This window comes from Macrotis lagotis, chromosome 1 (assembly GCF_037893015.1).
Source record: "Macrotis lagotis isolate mMagLag1 chromosome 1, bilby.v1.9.chrom.fasta, whole genome shotgun sequence".
Classification (NCBI taxonomy): domain Eukaryota; kingdom Metazoa; phylum Chordata; class Mammalia; order Peramelemorphia; family Peramelidae; genus Macrotis; species Macrotis lagotis.
Window position 1 is genome coordinate 840,086,109 of NC_133658.1, and position 24,569 is coordinate 840,110,677.

The window sequence follows — 24,569 nt, forward strand, 5'->3', positions numbered from 1 at the left end:
CTTTCTTTTTTTCTTCTCTCCAGCTTTCTCCATCTCACTCTATCTTTCTTTCCTTGTAATTTATGATTTATTTGGGGGAGATTTCAACGAGGAATTCGTCTTCATAAGATGAATTATAAAGACTATACTTAGAGAAATCAAAAGCTTCTTGGGACCATGGTCAAGTAAAAAGCCAGGTACTGGAGAAAGCAAATTCTAAATTAATTGTAGAATAAAATTATCCTAAGAACATCTGAGTCTGCAAAAAATTCCCAGAGATCCACAAATAAGGGGGGAAAAGCTTAGCTTCTCTTGTTTTATAAGAAAAAAATATTTTAAAGTAAGAATTTATTTCAATACCTCAAAAGATTCATGATTTTGTCAGTGTGAAACCTTTTTCTGTATAGAGACTGATCTCAAATTCTCAAAGATTAACTGATTAAATGAGGAGTTGCTCTGACCCCTAAATTCATTACATGTGGTCAAACATTTTCTCTTGAATCTTTTTTTCCATTTAACTAAATTTTGCCTCAGATGATATTTTGATCAACCACTGGGTCTGTACTCCAAACCTCTCCAAATCAGCATTATCTGTCAGTTTCTTTTTTTATTGTTATATACTTCCAGGACCCAAGAAGGCTTCTAGGTATCAGTGGCATAGGAGAAAACTTCAACAGTGTAAACTGGGTAAAGGGAAAGTATGTTAAATTATCAGGGAAATTGATTCTTAAATGTATAAATATATCAATTTAATATGATTTTTGAATAACACCAATCTAATAGAAAGTGAAAAATAAATACCTGATGATTCAGACAGCAATCCTCACTAGAATCAAGGGCATAGATGAATATGAGAGAGGAGAGAAGAGATGAATGCCATGGTTGTAATACCTTGGATTGCAGTAGGCTATTTGATCAAGATTTCTATGATTTTTTTCTGGATAGTATGGAACATTCAAAACCATCAAAGCAGAATCAAAGAGTAGTGATTGGTCGTTTGACAAGAAAACAGAAGAGTCCCCCCCCCCGAGAATCTTTTTTGCTCTATGACATTTGACATTTTAACAATAATAGCATATGCTGTATAATAGTCAAAGAGTAGTGATTGGTCATTTGACAAGAAAACAGAAGAGTCCCCCCTGAGAATCTTGTTTGCTCTATGACATTCGACATTTTAACAATAATAGCATATGCTGTATAATACTCAGTTCTGTATTTAACACAAAATTGAGAGGGAGCATAAGCATGTTAGGTGATAAATTCAACTACTATACAGTTCTCAAAGTGTGATAATAATGGGTTAAATTTATTGAGTTGAAATTTAATGTGGATAAAGGAAAATTCCTAAACTGAATTCAAGTAATTTCATATGTGAAATGCAATCAACAAACATGGGGGAAAACCACAGGAAAGTTGTGGAAGGATAGTAGTTTATGTAGAAAAATTGCCTTGGGGTGCCTAAAGGATTGTAAGACAAGTAAAAGTCAATTAGTATGACACAATCATCTATATATTTACATTTAGGATATATTAAAAGAAGCACCATCCTCAGAATGAAGAAGATATTCCATAGTCCTATGTCTGAGTAGTTCATATCTGTGGTAAGTTTTCAGTTATACATACCTGATTTTGCTTATTTTTAAGTTTTATTAATGCACTTCCCTCTTTTCACTAATATTTTTTCTGTTGAAGGTCCTCTCACTTGAACTCTTCCTTGTACCACCACCAACACCACTAATAACAGTAAGAACAGCATCAACAACAAGTAATATTGAGTAAAAAATACCTATATTTTACAGCATAGGGAGCATATCAAATAATAGTCTTCTATCTCACTATTTACTATAGGTAATTGTATCGCATCTATGACAAAAAATGCAATTCATCATTCCAATAAGTTTTTGATTTTCTATCCTTTAATGTTATTTTCCTTTAAGCATTGTATATATATATATATATATATATATATATATATATATTAGTATTCTACTTCTAATTAATTTGATGTATGTCAACTTATATAATCTAACCCTTTTTTGTTTATCAAATTGTTTCACACAGTATTTTGATATAGTGAAAAATACTTTCCTCAGCAGAATTCTGTGTAGTAAGTATTGTAAGCTATATATTATATGAATCTAAAAGACCTCACATGATTGTCTGAGAGAGGATTATAATTCAGGATTCCTCTCTCCAAGTACGGAAGTTTTCTCTTCCTTCTTACCCCCTCCTCCTTCTTCATTTTCTTCTACTTTTGTTACAATAATAATAATAATAAACTTACATAGTACTTTAAAGTTTGCAAAGAAATTTTTTTATTGCATGTCATTTGATACTCACAATTAAGGGAGGTAGATGTTTTTCTTATTCCTATTTTACAGATAAGGAAAATGAGGCAGATTGTGCCTAAGTGGCTTGTCCATGATGATATAACTAGTATCTAATATTTTTCTTATGATTCTCCTCAGCCTTTCATATTATTATGTGTTGATAGGACTTGCTAAGTCATGGAATAAGTTTCTTCTAAACTATATTAAAATGTTTTAATTCATTCTTGTTTCTTTAGGAAAGTATCGTATTTGAATCCAGTTAGAATGATTGTGGTCATCTGTAACCATCTAAAGGATGTCTTTTTCCAATAATACTAGCTCCCACCCCTTTTCCTTCTTGCTTCTGGGAATTCCTGGTCTAGAAACCTTCCACTTCTGGATAGGCTTTCCCTTCTGTGCTGTTTATCTAATTGCCCTGGTGGGAAACATCACTATCCTGACAGTAATCCAGACAGAGCAGAGTCTTCACCAGCCCATGTTTTACTTCCTGGCCATGTTGGCGACCATTGACCTAGGCTTATCCACAGCTACCATTCCCAAGATGATGGGTATCTTCTGGATTAGCTTGGGCCTAATCAGTTTTGGGGGTTGTCTCACCCAAATGTTCTTCATTCACATCTTTACTGGCATGGAGTCAATTGTGCTTGTGTCAATGGCCTATGACCGTTATGTGGCTATCTGTAATCCTCTGCACTATAGCTCTGTCCTCACCAACAAAGTTGTATCCTTGATGGGCTTAGGAGTGCTGTTAAGATCTTTTTTTATTTGTCTACCCTTTGTGTTTCTGGTCCTAAGGTTAACTTTCTGTGGACACCACATCATTCCCCACACTTATTGTGAGCATATGGGCCTGGCCCGCCTGGCCTGTGTAAGTATCAAGGTCAACATCATCTATGGTCTATGGGCTATTTCTAACTTGGTGCTGGACATGGTTGCCATAGTAATCTCATATGTACAGATCCTCCGTGCTGTCTTTCGCCTCCCTTCTCATGATGCACGGATCAAGGCACTTAATACATGTGGTTCTCATGTCTGTGTTATCCTGGCATTCTATAGCCCTGCACTCTTCTCCTTCATGACTCACCGATTTGGCAGGAATGTTCCTCTTTACATTCACATCCTCCTGGCTAATCTGTATGTGGTCATCCCACCCATGCTGAACCCTGTTATCTATGGGGTCAGAACCAAACAGATTCGAGAGAAGGTGATGAAAGTATTCTATAGAAAAAGTCTCAATACTGGAATGGCTTAGGCTTGCTCCACCACCACCAAGCAGGTGCGAGAGTCATTCCCCAAATGGGCTGCATCATTAAGTCATAGGGAGTTTCTCTTAATTGAAGGTTCTTAAGCATGCACTGTTTGATCACTGGACAGAAATGTTGTAAAGGGGATTTCTAGTTTGATATAGGTTGCATTAGACTAGAAAATATGTGAGACTATTTCTGGATCTCAGAATCTAATATGTTATGATTCTGGTTTTGTGAAGGTAAGACTTTTCTCTTACCTCCATCTGGAATTAGCTTTCCTGTTAGTGAAATTTTTAAAAAACATTAATGCTAAGGAATGGGGAATATGAAAGGTTCTGAAGGTGAGAACATGTTCCCATAATTTTAAAATCATATATAAAACATAAGATTTAATGATTTGGACTTACTGATGAAAATTCAAGTATAGAGTTTTAGGACCCTTCTGAAGAGAAAAAAAAATTATTGACCAAGTACAAGCATATGTTACTTATGAGAGAGCAATGTCAAGAGACAATCAGTTTATAAATCAATGCTATAACCATATAACATCTAAATTTAAGCAAGGCTTTTGATACAATTGTAATACAATTTCATAGAATCATGGATTTAGAAATGGAAGGGACCTCAAAGATAATTTAATTCATTAATAGATGAAGAAACTAAAGTCCAGAGAGTTTAAAATGGTTTGCCTCAGGTTATAAATGTAGTTTAAACTCATCTCCTCTGGATCCAGCTCCATGGCATGTGAATAGTTGGTTAGAAATGACATTTGTGGACCAAAAGGAGTGAAAGTACAATGATCACTGCCAAACTGGAAGTAGATCTCTAGGAGAGTGTCATAAAGTTCTAAGATTGTACATATTCCATTCAACATTGTTACCAGAGATTAGGCTATTGCCTTAGATGACATATTTATCAAATATTGGTGTGACATTAAGCCAGAAGTGATGATGAATGTCAGAAACAACACATATTTCAAAAGGCTGAAACAATAAACAGAAATAAATAAAATAAATTCAATAGGAAAAATCATAAAATAGTGGGATTACAAAATTTTAAATTTTGAAAGGAATTCAAAAGTGGTCTAGTCTGACCCATATCTAAAAAAAGATAGACCCTTCTGCAAACCCTCCAAAGAAGCTATTTTTATTTCAAGTAGAAGTTTGAGGTCAATTCCCCAAATATGATCAAGTTACTCCTATTTAATTTTGAAGTTCATTATTGATTTATCCAATATTTATATGGTAGGATGTCCCAATTAAAGTATATTGAGATTAGGACAAAAGATATTCTTTATTCCTGTTTCTTTTCCCATATAAGTTTTTAGGCCAAATTAGTATCTTTTAATTGAGTTAGGCTTAATTTAGAGTATTAAGAAATCAAATGAGAATGAAATCAAAACAATGAATGTTAACAAACATAAGAAATGAAATGGAATATTCTAAAATAAACTTTTTTTTTTGCAAGATGGTGGGATTGGGTGGTCTGTCTGGGACCACAAGGCCAGGTGGTTGCTGGGTCTCTAGGGTGGGGTATAGACTTAGGGCAGTTTGGCCCCAGAGTTGGTGCTCTGTCCACTATGCCACTCAGCTGTCCCACAGCACACTTTTGAAGAGGGATAAAGTGAAAGGAGAGAGAAAAATATAATCAGCTTTAAATGACATATGGATAATTTGAATTAGTTTCATATAAGTCATGCTTTTTTTTGAAAATCATGGGAGAATAGGGACAGAAAATATACTGGATAAGAACCCATTGATAAATTTTGATCTACATAGTGTGATAGAAACAATAAACAGATTGATACTGGAAAATTTATAATAATAATAATAGATTCACAGGTGTGAGGTCAAGATGGCAGGTGGCATGATGATAGCATTTCCAGGAGCTCTCTTCCAAAATATTTCAGAAACCTTAAAATTTTGACTCTAATTAAATTTTTCAAGAGGCAGAACTCACAGAAAGATCCAGTGAGGCAATCTCTGGCCCAAGATAACCTGGAAGATCCTGGGAAGGTTCTGTTCCATCAGGTTGGAGGGGTGCAGCTCAACTGGGATCACTGTGCCAATGGGAACGAGCTCCAGTACCTGGGACCCTGGGAACACACACTCCTGGCAGCTGAAGCAGGTTCCTGACCTGCCAATCCAGGAAACACCAAGCACACCTTGGGAGATAAGGAGGGGAACCCCTGCCAGAGTGATCTTGGAGACCCCACCATAAATCTCAGCACAGCCCACATCCCTGGAAATGAAATCAAGTCCATAGAGCCATCTAGTAGGGAGCTGCCAGGCAGTTGCTCTTAGAGCATTCAGCCCAGGGAAGGTAAGGGGTGGAGGAAGCCAGCTGAGGTCTCTCTTCTGACCCTGGGACAGGACTCTGGGGCTTTATCCATATTCAGACCCTAGTCACTTTGGGGCCCCATAATGCCATAGAGGCATAGGGACCTTTCTCACAGCCCCAGGGCAGAGGGGTGTATTCATCCACCGACCAAAGCATAGACCAGGAGAGTAGTCAGAGCTTCTCATAAGACACTAAAAGAACCAGGATCCTTGTGGGGGCAACCCAATCACACTCAAAAGCTCAGGAAGTATCCCCAAACCAGAGTACAGGTTAGGGAAATTAGCAAACAGGAAAAAAAAAGGAACCTGACCATAGACTAATTCTTTGGTCCCATGGACAATCAAAACATACACTCAGATGACAAAATCCAAGCTTTGAAGAAAAATAGGAATTGGGCTCAGGCAATGACAAAGTTTAAAAAAGATTTTGAAAATCAAGTAAGGAAGGTAGAGGAAAAATTGGGAAGAGAAATGAAAGAGATGCAGGAAAAACATGAAACCCAAGTCAGCAGCTTGGTGAAGGAGATCCAAAAAAATGCTGAAGAAAATAATAAGTTAAAAACCAGTTTAGTTCAAATAGAAAAAGCTGTACAAAAAGTTAATGAGGAGTAGGATGTTCTAAAAAGCAAAAATGGCCAGAAGAAAAAGGAGATAAGAAAACTCTCCTTCAAATTTAGAATGGCGATAAAGGAAGCTGATGCCTGCAAGAAATCAAGAAACAATAAAACAATACTAAAAGAACAAAAAACTAGAAGAAAATAAGAAATATCTCATTGAAAAAACAACAGATCTGGAAAACCCATCGAAGAGATAATTTAAAAATTATTGGATGACCTGAAAGTCATGATCAGGAAAAAAGCCTTTGAATTTGTTTTTAAAGAATTTCTACAGGAAAATTACCCTGATATCCTAGAAGCAAAGGGCAAAATAGATATTGAGAGAATCCACCACTGCTGAAAGAGAAACGCCCCAGAATTAACCCTCATGAATCTTATAGTCATATTCCAGAATTCTAAAGACAAAGAGAAAATATTAAAAGAATCCAGAACAAAATAATTCAGATATTGTAGTACTGTAGTCAGGATTACACAGGACTTAGGAGCATCCACATTAAAGGTTCATATGGTTTGGAACATAATATTCCAGAAGGCAAAAAGGCTTGGAAAGCAACTGAAATCAACTACCCAGCAAAACTGTATGTCTTCCTCCAGTGGAAAAAATGGACATTCAATGAAATAAGGGAATTTGAAATTTTCCTACTGAAACAGCCAGAGCTAAATAAAAAAGTTTGATATTCAATTACAGGGCTTAGGGGAAACATAGAGAGGGTGAAAGAGAAGGGTAAATTATGAAAGATTTAATGATAATGTGCTGCATATATTCCTGTGTAGGAACTTTTTTAGATGAGACACAGGATAGAGGCGAATTTGAAGTTATAATATATTGTAAAAATAGAGTCAGTGGATGAAAAGTGAATGTACTGGGAGAAAAAAGAATGGAGAGGTAGAATAGATTAAGATATTTCTTGTAGAAGAGTCAAGGAAAAGCTTTTGCAATGAAATGGAATGGGGGGGAAGGTAAGAGGGAATGAAGGAGCCTTCATTCTCATCATATGGCTGAGAGGAAACAACATATGTACATAATATGATATAGAAATCTAGAGGGAAAAAAAGGAGAGAGAGAGGGGATGGGAGAAAGGGGACATGAAGAGGGGAGGGTGTATGTGGGTGATAGAGGAGAGGATAGATCATGGGAGAGGGTAGTCAGATACAACACATTTTTTAATGTTTTCCAAGATGGTGGTGTTAGGTGGCCTATCTGGGACCACGAGGTTGGGTGGTTGCTGGTTCTCTGGGGTGGGATGTAGGCTTGGGGCCTCCTGGCCTCAGGGTCAGTGCTTTGTCCATTGAGCCATTCAGTTGTCTCACAATATACTTTTGAAGAGGGACAAAGTGAAAGGAGAGAGAAAATATAAATGGTAGTGGAAAGGAATGGATGAAAAGAATTACAGTCAGCAACAGCAACTGTGGAAAAATATGGAAGTAACTTCTCTGATGGACTTATGATAAAGAATGCGATCCACCCCCCAAAACAGAGCTGATGGTATCTGAACACAGACTGAAGCACATTTTTTCTTTTACTTTCACTTTATTTCTTGGGAGGTTTTTATTTTTGTGGGGGGAGGGGGCGATTATGTTCACTCTTACAACAAGACCTTTTAGAAATGTGTAAATAAATAAAAATGTAAATTAAAAAAATAAGAGCTTCCCCTTATATATTTATGTGCCTAATTATTCTTACACTGGTCTAGACTGAGTAGACATTCCCTCAGCTCAAATTCTACTTCTTGGCTATATTGCTTATGTAACTTGGACTCTGCATGGTCATTATTCCCAAGACTTTGAACATCTTCTGAATAAACTAGGGAAAGGTCAGCTTTGAGGGATTCCCACCCAGATGCTCTGAATTTCTATCTCTCTATGCCTTGACTCAATTGTGCTAATTTCTTTGGTCTGTAGCACTATGCAACTTTCTTTAACTCTACGAAATATAGCTCTGATCTCACCCAAAGGATATTTCTCATCCTGAGGTTAATATTCTGATGACATGCCATCATTCTTCATACTTAACAGTGAGATGCTTCTTTTCTTTAGATGTCTGAATTAAATCCTCAAAAAATGTAAATCTCAGGCAGCTAGGTGGTGTAGTGGATAAAGCACCAGCCTTGGAGTCAGGAGTACCTGGGTTCAAATCTGGTCTCAGACACTTAATAATTACCTAGCTGTGTGGCCTTGGGCAAGCCACTTAACCTCATTTGCCTTGCAAAAAAACTAAAAAAAATGTAAATCTCATGTATGTCAAGCTGTCATTCTATTGTTTACTCTTCTAATAACTTATTGATCAATTTGACTGCAATATCCATATGAATAAATATTAAATGTATGTGTATATATACACATATATACTCCATTCATTCATGATTCATGTGTCTATATATACACACATGCACACACACATACATATATATATATATACATACAAATATTCATCCTGTTGTTCAATTCATTTATACTAAATTCTTTATTGTTTAAAGGGATTCAGAACCTGGGGAAAGGGGCCTAGACTGTCTCTTCAGAAATGGACAAAGCCTAGGATAACTAATATCTTTGTTTCTTGAGAATTGAGATCCTGATAGTATCAGAAAATAAAGATCTATAGGAAATGATTTCCCTATTATGTAAAGTCATATAGATAGATTGATGATGATGATGATAAGACATTTACATATTGCTTTTATGTAGACAAAAATTTTTATAAATATTGTCACTTAAATCTTATAAAAAGCCTGTGAATTTAGTTCTTTTATTATTCCTATTATTTTTCATTATTTACTATGTTTCTGAAATTAGATTTGAACTCAAGTTGTTCTGATTTTTGGTTCAGTGATCTATTATACTACTAAGTTGAAAGGTATTCTTGTTTAGGTTCAAGTTGAAATAAGAAATTTCTCAAGTAAGTCCTTTCTGGATCATGTATATAACATCTGGACTAAATTTGGGATTTCAATTGAAGTCTCTATCTTATTTTCTCAAAGATATTTTACAAATATATAATTCCTTTCTGCAGGTTTATTGCAAGACCCTCATGCTTTCCATTTTGTCTGATTCTTTACCATATTCTTCCTTAAATCTCCTTTGTTTTACCTTCCCAAATCAACTCAACTCATTGGAGGTATTCTTCTGTTTTATTTTTAATTTCATAGGTAACAATGAAATTATCTGACTTTATTATTCCTGAATTTCCCCACAATGATAGTAGACCTATTTTTCACTAGTCATACATCTTCTTAATGATAACTCCTGTGTAGCTTCTTGTTTACAAGGCATCATTGGAAATAGGTTGCAGCCCATTTGTGTCATTCATAATAGGAGTTCCTAAATAGTTCCAGGACTCCCAATGAAGGACCATGGCTAGCAAAATCATTTGAGTTTAAAAAAAAAATTTCTTTGTGCTGAGCATCATTTAAAAAAAGAATACTCAACATTCACAGAACAATATCACCATTCTCTATTCAATTATGGACCTATCAGTGTCTATTGGGATGAACTATCCAGAATATATGTATTCAAATACATATTTAATTAACTATTTATCCAACCACATATTGTAGGTATTTTTCAGTCATTTAATTTTTAAAAACTTTTGGTTGATGAATCAATATCCTTTGACTAATTATTTATTTCTCTGAAGTTAGCACATCATATAAATAAAGGACCAAATATAGAACTCATCATCTACATGTATTCCCTCTTCCATTTGACTCTTATGCAATATTATCTTTATTATAGATGTGAAATTTGCATATTTGCCTAGTCCACTGTTTGTTGATTTATGCCCTACTTCATGTTAGTAATTCATAGCTTGTTGAGCAAAATAATTTCTGAGGCTATATCTATCAAGCAAACTCACTATTCTGACCTTTTCATGACATAATCTTTGCTGGGCCCTCAGTTCTTGTCTCATGTTGCCTTTGTCCAAGCAAAGAAAAAAAAAATAGTGGTGTATCTCTTTCCATGAATCTCATCAATTCTTTGTACTAGAATGACTGCCCACCTACCCTTTTCCCCTATTTCTTTTTATTTATATAATTATTCACTAATATTTCTATTTTTCAAGCTTTCTCTACCTATAGAGTTTCATTTTTTTCCATGCCTAGGAAGAAGTCATTCATACTCTCCCAGCTCCTGCTTCCATTCATCTTACACAATTCACTGAGTACTGGCCCTTATGCCTACATTACCTCACCTGTTTCCTGTAACTCATTTGGAGAACAGCTAAAATCTCTTGGCTCAGAATTAGGTCCTTTTTCATCATTGTCCAATCCTCAGGTAGGTCTGCAGTGGCTCCCTAATGGGCAGAGTGTTAATTAGATATTAAAATTAAATTTAAGGCATTGACTTTTCCCTTTCCCAAAGGATAGAACCTAGGGAGGGTTCAGGAGTTTTAAGGGTGAAGTCTTTCAGTTGTTTTACAACAATACCTCTCTCTTCACACCTATTCAGATACTGGCAGAGTGATGTCAAGCCAGATACAAGATTTCCTTCAGTTATCAGTCTTGGTGAGTCAATGGACTCCTACTTTACTTTTTCTAGCCTTGGAAGTCTTATCTTTTTTTTCTCATTAAAAAATTATTGACTCTTGATATTACATAATTTTCATTTATAGAAATACCCTTCCTTCTTTTTCTGTTACAAGTGAACAATCCATTTTAAAAGGATAAAAAGAAGAAGAAAGTTCACCAAAAACCAAACAATTGATTGATTTTAATAGTATATGCAATGTTTCATATAGACTGTGACCTGTGTAAAGAAAGCTGTGAGTTACATTTTCTCATCTCTTTACCCTAAACATAATTCTGTAATTCCTTTTTGGCAGCCAGATAGAAGGGAATGGTGCAGGTGATGAAAAATGGAAGAGTTTGGGGAAGAAAGGGTTCTTGACTGAGAAGGGAACAGAATAAGGAAGAAAGATTTTCTTCAGATAGCAAATAGAAGGGGACCAGAAATTTGATTGAACGTGGAATAAAAACAATAGATCATTACATTCGTTTTATATTTTAGGGGGAAAATGTGAAAAGAGAAACAGGATAATAGATTTGTCCTCTGTGAAACCAGAACGGAAAACCCAAAGCAGAAATGGTGGACTCTGTAGAAATACAGATTTAAAGGAAAATCTTAGCATAAGAAAAATTTTCCTAATAAAACTTTGCCTTTGTGACTGAATAACTTGTTAGAACTGCTGTAGAGGGAATACCAATAGAACATATGGCTTCATATATAGATTGTGAGTTGAAAGTGACTTTAAAAAATCTGAGTTCGATAACCCCCCACATTTTCTATATAAAAAAGTTGCCTCAGTAAGAGCAAATGACCTGTCCCAGATCACACAGATAATAAGGAGTGGAATCAAGAATTGAACCCAGTTGTTCTCCTTCCAAATTCGGAATCCATTTTTTTTTACAGAATCAAATAGACAGTTCTCGTCTAGTTGTAAGAATTTTTTTTTTTTACAAATAGTTGTCACTTTTATTTTTTTAAAAAAGTACATTAATATTTTTTCCACTGAGGCTGACTAAAATTGTTATGGATTGAAAGGAATCTGTAGAGCCAAATGTCTCAGAGAAATGATTCTTCTCAGATATCAAGAAATGTTTACCAATTCTTTGCCCAGTTGGTTATGCCTATTTCCTCAATCATTCCTCCTCTATTTCTTTGTCTTTTTGACTTCCTTGATATCTCAAGGGCAAGTCTGAGTGGTAGGGATATATAACTGATAATATTTGATCAAGTCCCCATTTCGGTGAATTCTCTCTATTGTTAAGTTCTTTCATTTACCTATAGAACGTTAATTAACATCATTAACTTTTACAAAATGACATTTACCAAGAAAATTTAGCAAGTCTAAGTTATAATTTCCTCAAATTCCTGGTTGCACACTTTTCCCTATACTTTCTAACCCTAATTTTATATAATTTCTACATGAGGTTCATCCTCCAATTAAACCTCCAAATGCAGCATGATTAAGGGATTGATGACTATGCAATCCTGATCCTGCTAAGACTAGATCAAATAGCATGTCAATAGATCTCTGTGCATTACTATTTGACTTTTGGTAGATTCTAGATTGGATTCTGGATTGTATTTACATTTAGCTCATTTTCCTGATCTAGTTAAATTTGAAGGGATATTACAGTCTCCAATTGTATCTACCTAAAAAAAAAATGAAAAAAAAAAAAAAAAAAAACAAGAGACACAACAGAGAAATAAATAACTGTATGGCCATGAGTTCTGAGCTTCAAACTACCACTAGTGATACAGGATCTAAAAGCATGAAAAGTCTAAGGAGCTTTAATTTCTTTATTTACAGGAAACAAAAAATCATCTTTAAATGTTTTATGCATTCTTGTAAAATAGTTGATTTCTCCTTGGTCTGCTTTTTGAGATAATGTTGGTATTTCCCTTTATATATGATTGTCTTTAAAATACATGGAAACTTTGAATAACAAGGTAGAATAATTGATAGGGCAACAGCCCTGGAGTCCGGAGGACCTGAGTTCAAATCTTACTTAACTATTACCTTGGGCAATTCATTTAACTACATTTCCTTGCAACAACCAAAAAAAAATACACAAACTGCATTCATTACAACCTAAATCTTAACTTCTTAAAGTCACATATCAGTACTTCCTTAAAATTATAAATTTTTTAACTGATCCAAGTCATTTGACATTATTTCCTCCCATCTTTAGGTGTAATTTCAATATTAGTTTTAAAATACTGTGCCCAGGATTAGATACAATATCCAATATGTAAGTTGGGCATGGTACACCATATATAAAACTTCTCTGGTTCTTTTTTTTTTTGCTCTAAGCCTCTGTTTACTGGCTTTGACCACTCCTACATAAACAACAGAAAGCTGATGGAACAATACTCTATCACTTGCTTATGAATGATTTTTCTGAGGTTTTCAAATTTATAGGTCTTTCTATTGGAAAAAAGACTAGAGAATAAATGTTCCGATATTCTTTGTTATCTTGCTTTATCATATGTCAATGGATGGTGTGTTTGAAATGTCACAGGGGTGTAATTTCACTGGACTTCTCTTTTCCCTTCCCTCAGTACTCTGGCAGTTTGATAATTAAGATGGATGATGGTAAAGAGAAGCTAAGGAAGTAATCCCACGTCCCCCAAAATTACTTCCTTGTGAAATTGTGGCAAAACAATTATGCTTTTATTTTCATACTAGTATAAACTACTGAAACTGATGAGTATTTAATAACATTTGTTAACTAATCAATTTAATGGAAGTTTCTGAATGTTCCTGGAAATTTTCTTAGTTCATATTCTGTTCAATAATCATTCATAATTAAAAGGATAATTAGCACACTGAATATTAACCAAGTTCCTAACAGAATTCAAGATGGGAAAATAAACCAAAAGCAATATGATAAAATTAAATATTTTTAAATGTAAAGTTACAGATTAGTCCAAAAACAAAACAAAACAAAACATTTATATATATATATATATATATATATATATATATATATATATATATATATATATATATATATGTGTGTGTGTGTGTGTGTATGTGTGTGTGTGTTTGTGTGTGTATATATATATATGTATATATATATATATATATATATATATATGTAGTAGAGGTTGTGACCAATCAATAATACTCTTTTTTAAGTTCACAGTTTTACCTAGTAGACTACAAGTTCACTATAAGTCAATGAGAGATACCAAAGTAATATTCAACTTGAAAATGATTTAATGGAAATATGAGGGAGTTAATAGTGTACCCATAATTTACTTAAGTGAGGCATAATGTGTTCAATTTTAGGTGTTACATGTAAGGACAGACATTGAGATTGTGTTAATATGAACGCATAGGAACACTTTTAGGTAATGTTGATGAGAACTGAAACCCTTTCAAGGTAGGTCGAAGAAACAGTCTATGTAAGTTAGAGAAAATAAAAAGATTTTGGGAAAATATTATAATTTTCTTCAACTATTAGAAATTTATCCTACATAACAAAATTTCTAAATGTAGAGAACTAGGCAGAACTACTAGAGATTCAACATCTGAATAATTTGGGTCAATGTAAGCATCAATTTTATAAGAATTAGGTCTGTACTATTCTATTAGAAACCAGGAGAGACGGAATTACAGAGAAGCCTGGAAAGACTTGCATGAACTAATGCTGAGCAAGATGAGCAGAACCAGAAGAACATTCTACATTCTAACAGCAACATGGTGGGGAGTGGGGTTGATCAACCTTAATGGACTTGTTTATTTCATCAGTGCAACAAGCAGGGACAGTTTTAGGGGATCTGTGATGGAGAATACCATCTGTATCCAGAGAAAGAATTGTGGTGGTTAAACAGAGACCAAAGTCTATTATCTTCAATTTATTTTTAAAAATGTCTTATGTACTACGTAATTTTGCTATCTCTAAAATTTTATTTTTTCCTCAAGGATATATTTTCTCTCAACACATTTAATTCTGATCAATGTACACCATGGAAACAATGTAAAGATTATCAAACTGTCCACTGTGGGGGGGGAGGGAGGATGGGGGAATAATGTGTAAAATTCAAAACCTTACCAAAAAATGATAGGTAGAAACTACTGTTTTATATATATATATATATATATATTATATATATATATATATATAATATATATATATATATTATATATATATAATTGGAAAACATATAAAATATTTATATTAAAAATAAGAATTAAGTTTATACAACTTGGAAGGCAGTGAGTTCCAGATTACTTGATGCCTTTACTTGGCAAGTATATGTCTTTTGCCATACCACCCTGAAAACACCCAACCTTGTCTAATTTCAGAAGCTAAACAGGATTGGACCTATTTGGTACTTGGATGGGAAAGCACTTGAAAGCACCAGGTGCTGCAGATCTTAAAGACATAACTAGATGGCATAATGGATAGAGCATTGACCCTGAAGTCAGGCAGTCCTGAGTTCAAATTTGAATTCAGACACTTAATAGTTGTGTGACTTTTGATAAGTCACTTAATCCTGATTGCCTTGAAACCAGGCCAATCTTCAATCATCCGGATTCACATCTGGTCACTGGACTCATCTCTGGAGGAAAAAATGAGGTTGGTAACAGCATAGTGCCCCTCAGCTCAAATCCAATTCACATGCTTGTCATGACATCATCTCCCTGATGTCAGGGTCTTCTTAGAAATGAAATATCAATATTTTTATTATATCACTATTTGTTTAGTAATTCCAGAAGAGATTTTGGTTCAAACAAGTGTTTAATGAGATACTAATCTCTGTCAGATTCTGAGATTATTTCATTCTAAAGGTATTAAAAAATCAAAACTTTTTTATATCTCTAGGAATGCAAAAGCATGAAGAAATAAGTTTTAAATCTTTTCAGTGTTTGAAAGTCCATCGTCAATGATCATAGCCATCTACAACTACAAGAAGTATGCCTAATTCCACTGATACACAATTTCATCCCCCCTTTTTCATATTACTGGGAATCCCAGGACTGGAAAATTTCCACATTTGGATTGGCTTCCCTTTTTGCATTGTGTACCTTATTGCCCTCTTTGGAAACATCACCATATTGTTTGTCATCCAGACTGAGAAGACACTTCACCAGGCAATGTTCTACTTTCTAGCAATGTTGGCCACCATTGATCAAGGCCTATCCACCACCAGCATTCCTAAGATGTTGGGCATCTTTTGGTTTAAACTGAGGGAGATCAGCTTTGGGGCCTGTCTCATTCAGATGTTTTTTATACATATTTTCACTGCAATGGAATCAGCTGTACTGTCATCCATGGCCTATGATCGCTATGTGGCAATCTGTAATCCCTTGCATTATAACACTGTCCTCACTAACAAGGTAGTAGCCTTGATGGGTATTGGGGTGGTGATGAGGTCTTTTTTCACAGTGATTCCTTTTGTGTTCCTGATCCTTCGACTTCCTTTTTGTGGAAATCATGTCATTCCTCATACCTATTGTGAACACATGGGCATTGCTTGACTGGCCTGTGCTAGCATCAGAGTCAATATGATCTATGGCCTATGTGCTATTGGGACTCTACTGTTCGATATTATAGCTATAGCTCTATCCTATGTACAGATTCTCCAAGCTGTCTTTCACCTCCCCTCCCAGAAAGCACGAGTAAAAGCTTTGAGTACCTGTGGCTCTCATGTCTGTGTCATCTTGGCCTTTTATTCTCCAGCCTTATTCTCTTTCATGACCCACCGTTTTGGCCGGAATGTCCCTCGTTACATTCATATCCTCCTGGCCAATCTGTATGTTGTTGTCCCACCTATGCTTAACCCTGTCATCTATGGAGTTAGGACCAAGCAGATCCGGGAAAAAGTATTAAAGATGTTATTCAAGAAATAAGTCATAATTGGAATTCCATTATTTTAATTTGCAATTTCTGGGTATCTTTATGAAATGTTGACAGTCTAAATATAGTAATCATAACATGAGAAGCTTCTTCCAAAGAATAACATCCCCACTTTTCTCCTAACATCCCTTTTTGAAGTTTTCTAATGATGACAACTCTCTCAGGAGCTAATTATCTGAATGCCATGGCAGTTAATTCTACAAAAATGATTTTTCTGAGCCAACTCTCCATATTTTGCACCCTGACATCTAATCCAATGCCCCTGACTGGGAATAATTAGGATCTTTTTTTTGAATGAATCTGTGAGTTGAGAATAGGTTCTTCTTTCTCTCACTTGTGAGTAGTTTTGAAAAATCCTTAGTTTGGCTTCTCTCAGTTACTGGAGAAGAATACTTCAAATGTCAAAGTAATCAATTCATGACCAATTTTGCTCTGATATTTAAATTCCCTTCAAACCTTCTCTGATATTAATATTATTTTCTTTTACTGTTACATTTTACTTTTCCTAAAAAAAATTAAAACCCCAAACTTGCCCTAATATGCACAGTTCTGAAAGTCATTTTGGTATCTTTGATTATCTTTTCTATGCAATCATTTAGATCCTAATAGCATCTAGTATTTTTTGCCTTTCTCTATTATGCAAAAATTTCATAAGGATGAATAATTTGTAGTCATTGGTATCCTTTCTATTAGCACTTTATTTCTAAATAACAAGGAAGAACTAGAAGTCCTAAGTTAAATTCTGAGAAATTCTGTAGATAACTATCTATGTAATACATGACTAAAGGATAAATTAAAGAGGAATGATAAACATTTACTTAGTGCCTACTCTATACCAGACCCTGAGTTAATTCTTTTACTAGTAAAATTTTATTTGATCCTCACAATAACCCTACTATAATCACACATTTACAGTTGAAGAACGTGAGAAGAATGGAGGTCAAGTGCCCTGAGTGGCAACCCACAGCTGGGCTTAGATTTGAACCAATGTCTCCCTATCTCCAGGTTTAGAACTGTATCCACTGTCACCTAGCTACCCATTTAAGAAGAAACAATCAACAGTCAAATTATTTAAAGCAGACAAAAACAGGTCAGGAACCCTATAAAGGGACAGCAGAGACACCATAGTAGACCATGAAGCCATGTACACCAACCAAAGAGAAATTGAAACTGTGGTAGTCTTCTTTTAGTGAAGAAGCTAGAGGTTTCTGAGTAGATAGGAAGTCTAAGAAGAACCATGGAAGAGAAAGAAGGTGAAAAAACAAGTACTGGGTGAGTACTGTCAGTTGAGGGGAATAAGAAAATTTAGCAGAGTTATTATATACTACAGCATAGGCAAGGGAAATGTTACTGTGTAGATGAGAAGAGTTTTCCATGAAATTAAATACAGATGATTCTGGGACTGTGACCCAGAAGAATAGAAACCTTCTCTATTGAACAGGTTCATGAAGTCCCAATCATAGAGTCACAGAACCTAGCCTGAATCACAAGTAGAACAGAATCATTTTCATTTAATCTCACCTTAAAGATCTCCAGAAAGATTCACTTTCTCTTCCTCTATATCATATACAACAGAACCTCAGGATATAAAGGAAAATTTGGGGGGCAGCTAGGTGGCATAGTGGATAGAGCAACAACAATGGAGTCAGGAGTACCTGATTTCAGATCTGGCCTCAGACTCTTAATAATTACCTAACTGTGGCCTTGGGCAAGCCACTTAATCCCATTTGCCTTGTAAAAACCTAAAAAAATAAAAAATAAATAAAGGAAAATTTGTTTTGCAAAATTTATCTTTCAGGATGAACAGAAACTCACAGTACAAATATCATGCTTGGGAAAAGCATAAAATTTTTATTGAAAAACATCACCCAAGTAAGGGTGTAGCAATGAGAGTCATGAACACTTTTAATGGTAGTGAAATGTCACATTTCCATGACATTCTGAAAACATAACAAAAGAAAGTGTAATTAAGATTCCTAGTGAAAAATGAATGTAAAGAAAAAAAAAAGTGAGTGAAAACAGGAAAGTGATTCTAAAAAATATAAATTAAGTGAAGGAAGTAGTGTTAGTCTTACTTTTAGTGAAAGTAGCATAAGAGAGAAGACTCCAGTGTTGAAATCCCCAATGTTCTCATTGAAGGAGATTGTCTTTCCATGCAATAATCATTCTTCCTCCTCCCTCTTGCTTCCCTTATGCCAGCCATGACTCTTCTCATAGGTAAAGTGCAGGTCAATTTGTTCTACTTTCAGTTAATATTGTGTACTAATCATTGCTATTGTATTTGTACATGCATTATGCAAAAAACAGTTAAAATTATAAATTATTATTTTATATTATTATTTTTTGGGATGTGATACCAATCATACAACTTTGCCTTATTTCCTATGGGAAAATTCACTTTGGAATATGAACAAATCGCAGAGCGCACACAACAAATTAAATTCATAAACTGAAGTTATACTAAAGATAGTTTTATTTGTTGAGAATTAAAAGCATTTATTTAGGGGCGGCTAGGTGGTGCAATGGATAGAGCACTGGCCTTGGAGTCAGGAATACCTGAGTTCAAATCTGGCCTCAGACACTTAATAATTATCTAACTGTGTGGCCTTGGGCAAGCCACTTAACCCCTTTTGCCTTGCAAAAACCTTAAAAAAAAAGTATTTCTTTACCTTGAACTAAAATATTGCTATCTTTCCCATAGCTACCTTAAATCTTCCCTAGAAGAAACTTAGAGGATAAAAATTTCAACCACTTCATTTCACAGATGAAATAAAAGAGCATTAGGGATGTTAAGTTGGACTAGAGCTAGTGATAATTTTCAGTATCTAGTGATTATTTAAACCAGGAATCAGCTTCAGATCTTTCCATCTCCATATCTAATCCTCTAATATACCATAATAAAAACAAAACAAATTAATCTTCTAAATGACAGAAACAAATAGTTGAAGACAATGGCCATGTTCCCCTCCTCAGACTTTCTCTTTTCAAGGTAAAAAGCTCCAAGTCTTTCAACTGATCCACATATGTTAAGTTTTCTGATTTCCTCTTCTTTTTCATAACTCTAATCTAGAAATACTTCCCTAATCTCAAGAAGCCCGCAATCATTTGGGAGACAATATGTAAACATGAATGTACTAGCAAAGTATATAGATGAATAAATGGAGATGATCAATAAGGGGTCAGTCCTGGAATTAAGAGGAATCAGGAAAGACTTTTTATATTATTTACTTTATTCTAATTACATGCAAAGAAGGTTTTCAACATTTAACTTTTTGTAAGTTTCTGAGTTCTACATTTTTCTACCTCCCTACCCCACCTCCCCAACAGCAGCAAAAATCTAATATAAATTGTATATGTACAGTGGTGTTTAACAAATAGGAAAGATTTTCTTTAGAAATTGTGATTTTTAACTTAGTCTTGAAGGAAGCTAAGGAATAAAGGTTGTGGAGATGAGCAAGAAGCATATTCTATGCCTAGAATTGAGAGTAGAAAGTGTAAAAATGCTAATGGGACAGCAACCATACTGATGGAATCTGGTTACGAATGACTGACCATGCAATAGATGATTTTGTATTTCATCCTAGAAGTGATAGGGAGTCACTGGAGCTTATTAAGTAGAGGAAAGACAAGTTCAGATCTGATTTTTAGAAATATCATTTTTATATCTAAGTGGATAAACTGAAGTAGGGAGAGACTTGTGGCAGTTAAACCAATAAGCAGATTATTACAATAGTCCTAGTGTGAGGTTATGAAGGACTGTATCAGGATGGTGACAATGTGAAAGAAGAAACAGAGGTATATGTTAAAGACATGTTACAAAATAAAATCAATAGACCTTGGCAGCAAATAGGATATGGGTGATGAGAGAGAGTGAAGTTTTAAGAATGATACCAAGCTGAGAGTCTGAATGATTAGGACAATGGCATTCCTTCAACAGTAATGGGGAAATTAAGAAGAGTATGAAAATTTGGGGGAAAGATGAAGGGAACAGTATGGAACTTATAGAGTTTAAGATATCTAAGGGTCATCATGTTCAAAATTTCCAATAGGCAACTTGAGATGTGAGAGTGGAGTTCAGGATGTGAGACTCCAGTCATCAAAAAAGAGTAGCACTGCATATGAAGAAATGAGAATTATTAGGAAGGAAATGATGAATCCACAGGAGCTGATAGGATCACCCAATTAATGATAGTACAGAAAGAAAAGTAGACCTAATGTCTATGACTTCAATGAAGATCTAGTAAAGGATACTGACAAAGAACAGGAAAGAATACAATCACAAAATCCCAAAGCAAAAAGGGAAGTTGACAGGGTCCAAAATTATAGAGAGATGAGAAGAAAGAAAATGGAGAAATAAACCATTGTATTGGACAATTAAGACACTTTGACTTTGGAGAGAGCAGTTTCTGGACACCTGAATCTCTAAAAGCACAAAGAATTCATTCTTCATACTTAATCACGTTTTTTCTTTATCATTATGATAAAAGTCCTTTAGCATTCAAGACTAAAAGTAACAAGAGAAATATATATATTCTATTTATAACAAGCAAATGTATCAAATGACGCATAGCTAAAACCATTTTATATCTTTACTGTAAATGCAAGATACTATTCCTACATTTTGAACAAATCAGTTCATTGATCACATTAATTTTTTCCTTTTGGAGTATCAATATAACCCCTGAAATTTACAGTATTCATAAAGTAAAAGAAATTTTATCTTTGTGCATAGGTTTCATTATTTTACAGGATCTCAAATATATGTTTTATTTACAAAACAAAACAAAAAAACCTATTTGCAGAAAGTGCATAAGAAAAAAGTATGCGAGCTGTGTTTAAGTAATTATAAGGAAATATATATATAATTCTATATCTTCTCTATGAGTGTTAAATATAAATAATTATAACCTGTTAGCATAATTATATTTAAAAATTAAAAATTTTCACCCTATTGTTTTCTTTTCCTTATGTATAAAAATAAATGTATTGCATCAGTGAACATCCTTCATGATGGTCTTAAATTCTGCTCCTTCTATTAAGTATGATGCCATAATATCCATTATGCTTTCACATCATTCTACCCATTTGTATCAATCATTTGAACCCAAACAGAATCTGTTCTTTTCTTTTGATGGCCCTGTTTCTGAATATGCTATTCCTCCTATTTTTCTGCCTACTGTTTCCTACACAAACTACCACTATACATTTTTGTCAATGCTGTTGTTGTTCAGTATTTTCAGTCATGTCTGACTCTTCATGACCCTATTTGGGGTTTCCTTGGCAAAGATATTGGAGTGGTTTGCCATTACCTCCTCTAGTTTATTTTTACAGATGAAGAACTCAAACAGTTAAATGACTGACCACAGCTAATAAGTGTTTGAGGTCAGATTTAGAGTCATAAAGAGGAATCTTCTGATTTTGAGACCCATGTACTGCAAAATGTAGATGCTCTGCACCATACCTTTGCCCACTAGCATTGTTACCCAACCAGTATAGGTTTATACCTCTGCTCTTTATTTTAGGACACATCACTTCCCAAGTTTGGCTAGTCTAGCCTCAACCAGTGATCCTCTAATGTTAAAGTTCTAGACTAGCCATACTTGGATAAAAGACTACTTTCTATATAGCCCCACCTTTACCTGCTGAATATTAATGAAAGACTTCCAATATGAAAATCTTGTGAAAAGACTTATGAAAAGACTGCAAATAATCATTCCTCTCAGATAGTTTGGAATTCCTTGGTCCCCAATCTGCCTAACAACTCCCTAAAGATTGCCAGGATAATCAAGGAATTTGCCAAGAGCAATGTTTGCTCTGAGCACTAGGGCTTTCCTTAAATACAGGTCTTAGAAAGGCCCTTAAGGAAGCTATTCCCAGAGGTTTGTGAATTTAGAATAAAGTCTCTCCCCTTGAGACTTCACTGACTGCAGCCAAGAGAGAAACAGGAACACCTCTGCTACAGAACTAGTGAATTAGTCCTTATCTCACTTTCAGGGCTCTGAACCCCCAAACATTTAATCAGAGCTAGAAGACAGACTAGACAGGGAAGAAATGGGGAATTAAACTTCCAATAACAGGGAAAGGCACTTGAAATGTAGTTGATGATATTACTGTAAATAATTATTGGAACAACACAAGAATGTTAGTGAAGTTAGAAGAAAGTGGGAAAGGCAAACTAGGACATTAGCAAGAGAGAAGGGACTGGATGGAATTCAACTGAGCAAGAATAAATTTCAAATACAAAAACCATACAGAAATGACTTTTTATTGTGTAATGAAATTTTATGTACTACTGACTTTTTATACATTTTCTGTCTTTAAAAAATCAGATTTCGGGAGACTCTGAAGTTTGGAAGCATTTTCAATGGCTCTTCGACGGGCCCCCAGTCGCCAACATGCCACAGAATGAATACATAGAGCTACACCAAAAATGGTATGGCTATCACTTGGATTACCATGAGAAAAAGAGAAAGAAGGAAAGCTGAGAGGCTCGTGAACGTTCAAAGAAAGCAAAGAAAATGATTGGTTTAAAGGCCAAACTCTACCATAAACAGCGGCATGCTGAGAAGATTCAGAAGAAAAAGACTATCAAGATGCATGAAAAGAGAAATACCAAGAAAAAGAATGACGAAAAAACTCCCCAAGGAGCAGTTCCTGCATATTTGCTGGACAGAGAAGGACAATCTCGAGCCAAAGTTCTTTCCAACATGATTAAACAGAAACGAAAAGAGAAAGCTGGAAAATGGGAAGTGCCCTTGTCAAAAGTTCGTGCCCAAGGAGAAACAGAAGTGTTAAAGGTTATTCGAACAGGAAAGAGAAAGAAGAAGGCTTGGAAGAGAATGGTTACTAAAGTCTGTTTTGTTGGAGATGGCTTTACTTGAAAACCACCAAAATATGAAAGATTTATTAGACCAATGGGTTTGCGTTTTAAGAAGGCTCATGTAACTCATCCTGAACTTAAAGCCACTTTTTGCTTACCCATACTTGGTGTGAAGAAGAATCCTTCCTCCCCACTATATACAACTTTGGGTGTTATTACCAAAGGAACTGTCATTGAAGTGAATCTGAGTGAACTGGGACTTGTGACACAAGGAGGCAAAGTTATCTGGGGAAAATATGCGCAGGTTACCAACAATCCAGAAAATGATGGATGCATAAATGCTGTCTTGCTTGTTTGATTGACTGATTGAATGAAGTTCTACCAAATCTTTGACATTTTAAAAAATTCTACAGTATATCAAGAAAACAACATCTGTTAACTACATTGAAGAGCAAGAAAACAAAACCCAAGACCCAATTCTAGTTATTTTTATTTGAAGACAATTTGGAAAAGAGACTTTTTCTCATTTTGGAATGGTAATAAAAAACCTTAAAGTGAAGAAAAAAGAAATCAGATTTCTTGTGGAGTGTCATATAGAGAATGATGCTCTACTGATGGAAGAAAAGAAAATCAAAGTCTGGTTCACTGCATCCCAAAATTTTAGAACAAGTGCTAGCTCCTTTTCTTTAAAGTCTATTTATTGAAATGATTTTTGAAAAGGAAGTTTGCATGGTAAATGACAACTCTTATAGAAGAACCTCTTTCCTAAAGAGAATCAGACATATTCCATGACCACTTACTTAGGTCTAATTCTGCTGCCAGAGCAGCAAAGTAAAGATCATATTTAATAAAGAAACTTACTCCAAG

At 34.7% G+C, this 24,569-nt stretch overlaps 1 protein-coding gene and 2 pseudogenes across 1 annotated transcript; all 3 read left to right on the plus strand.

The window, feature by feature from the left end:
- The first annotated feature begins 2,592 nt into the window (after nt 1-2,592).
- On the plus strand, nt 2,593-3,561 carry LOC141507646 (olfactory receptor 52E2-like). Its single transcript, XM_074215516.1, has one exon. The coding sequence runs from the start codon at nt 2,605-2,607 to the stop codon at nt 3,559-3,561; it is 957 nt and encodes a 318-aa protein (XP_074071617.1). The 5' UTR covers nt 2,593-2,604.
- Nucleotides 3,562-15,939: 12,378 nt separating this feature from the next.
- On the plus strand, nt 15,940-16,875 carry LOC141489407 (olfactory receptor 52E2-like; annotated as a pseudogene).
- Nucleotides 16,876-23,237: 6,362 nt separating this feature from the next.
- On the plus strand, nt 23,238-24,440 carry LOC141489417 (ribosome biogenesis protein NSA2 homolog pseudogene; annotated as a pseudogene).
- Nucleotides 24,441-24,569: the final 129 nt, after the last annotated feature.

What these genes read in the sequence shown, in the direction of transcription:
- LOC141507646 (XM_074215516.1), top strand. Translation starts at nt 2,605, where the DNA reads ATGTCTTTTTCCAATAATACTAGCTCCCACCCCTTTTCCTTCTTGCTT.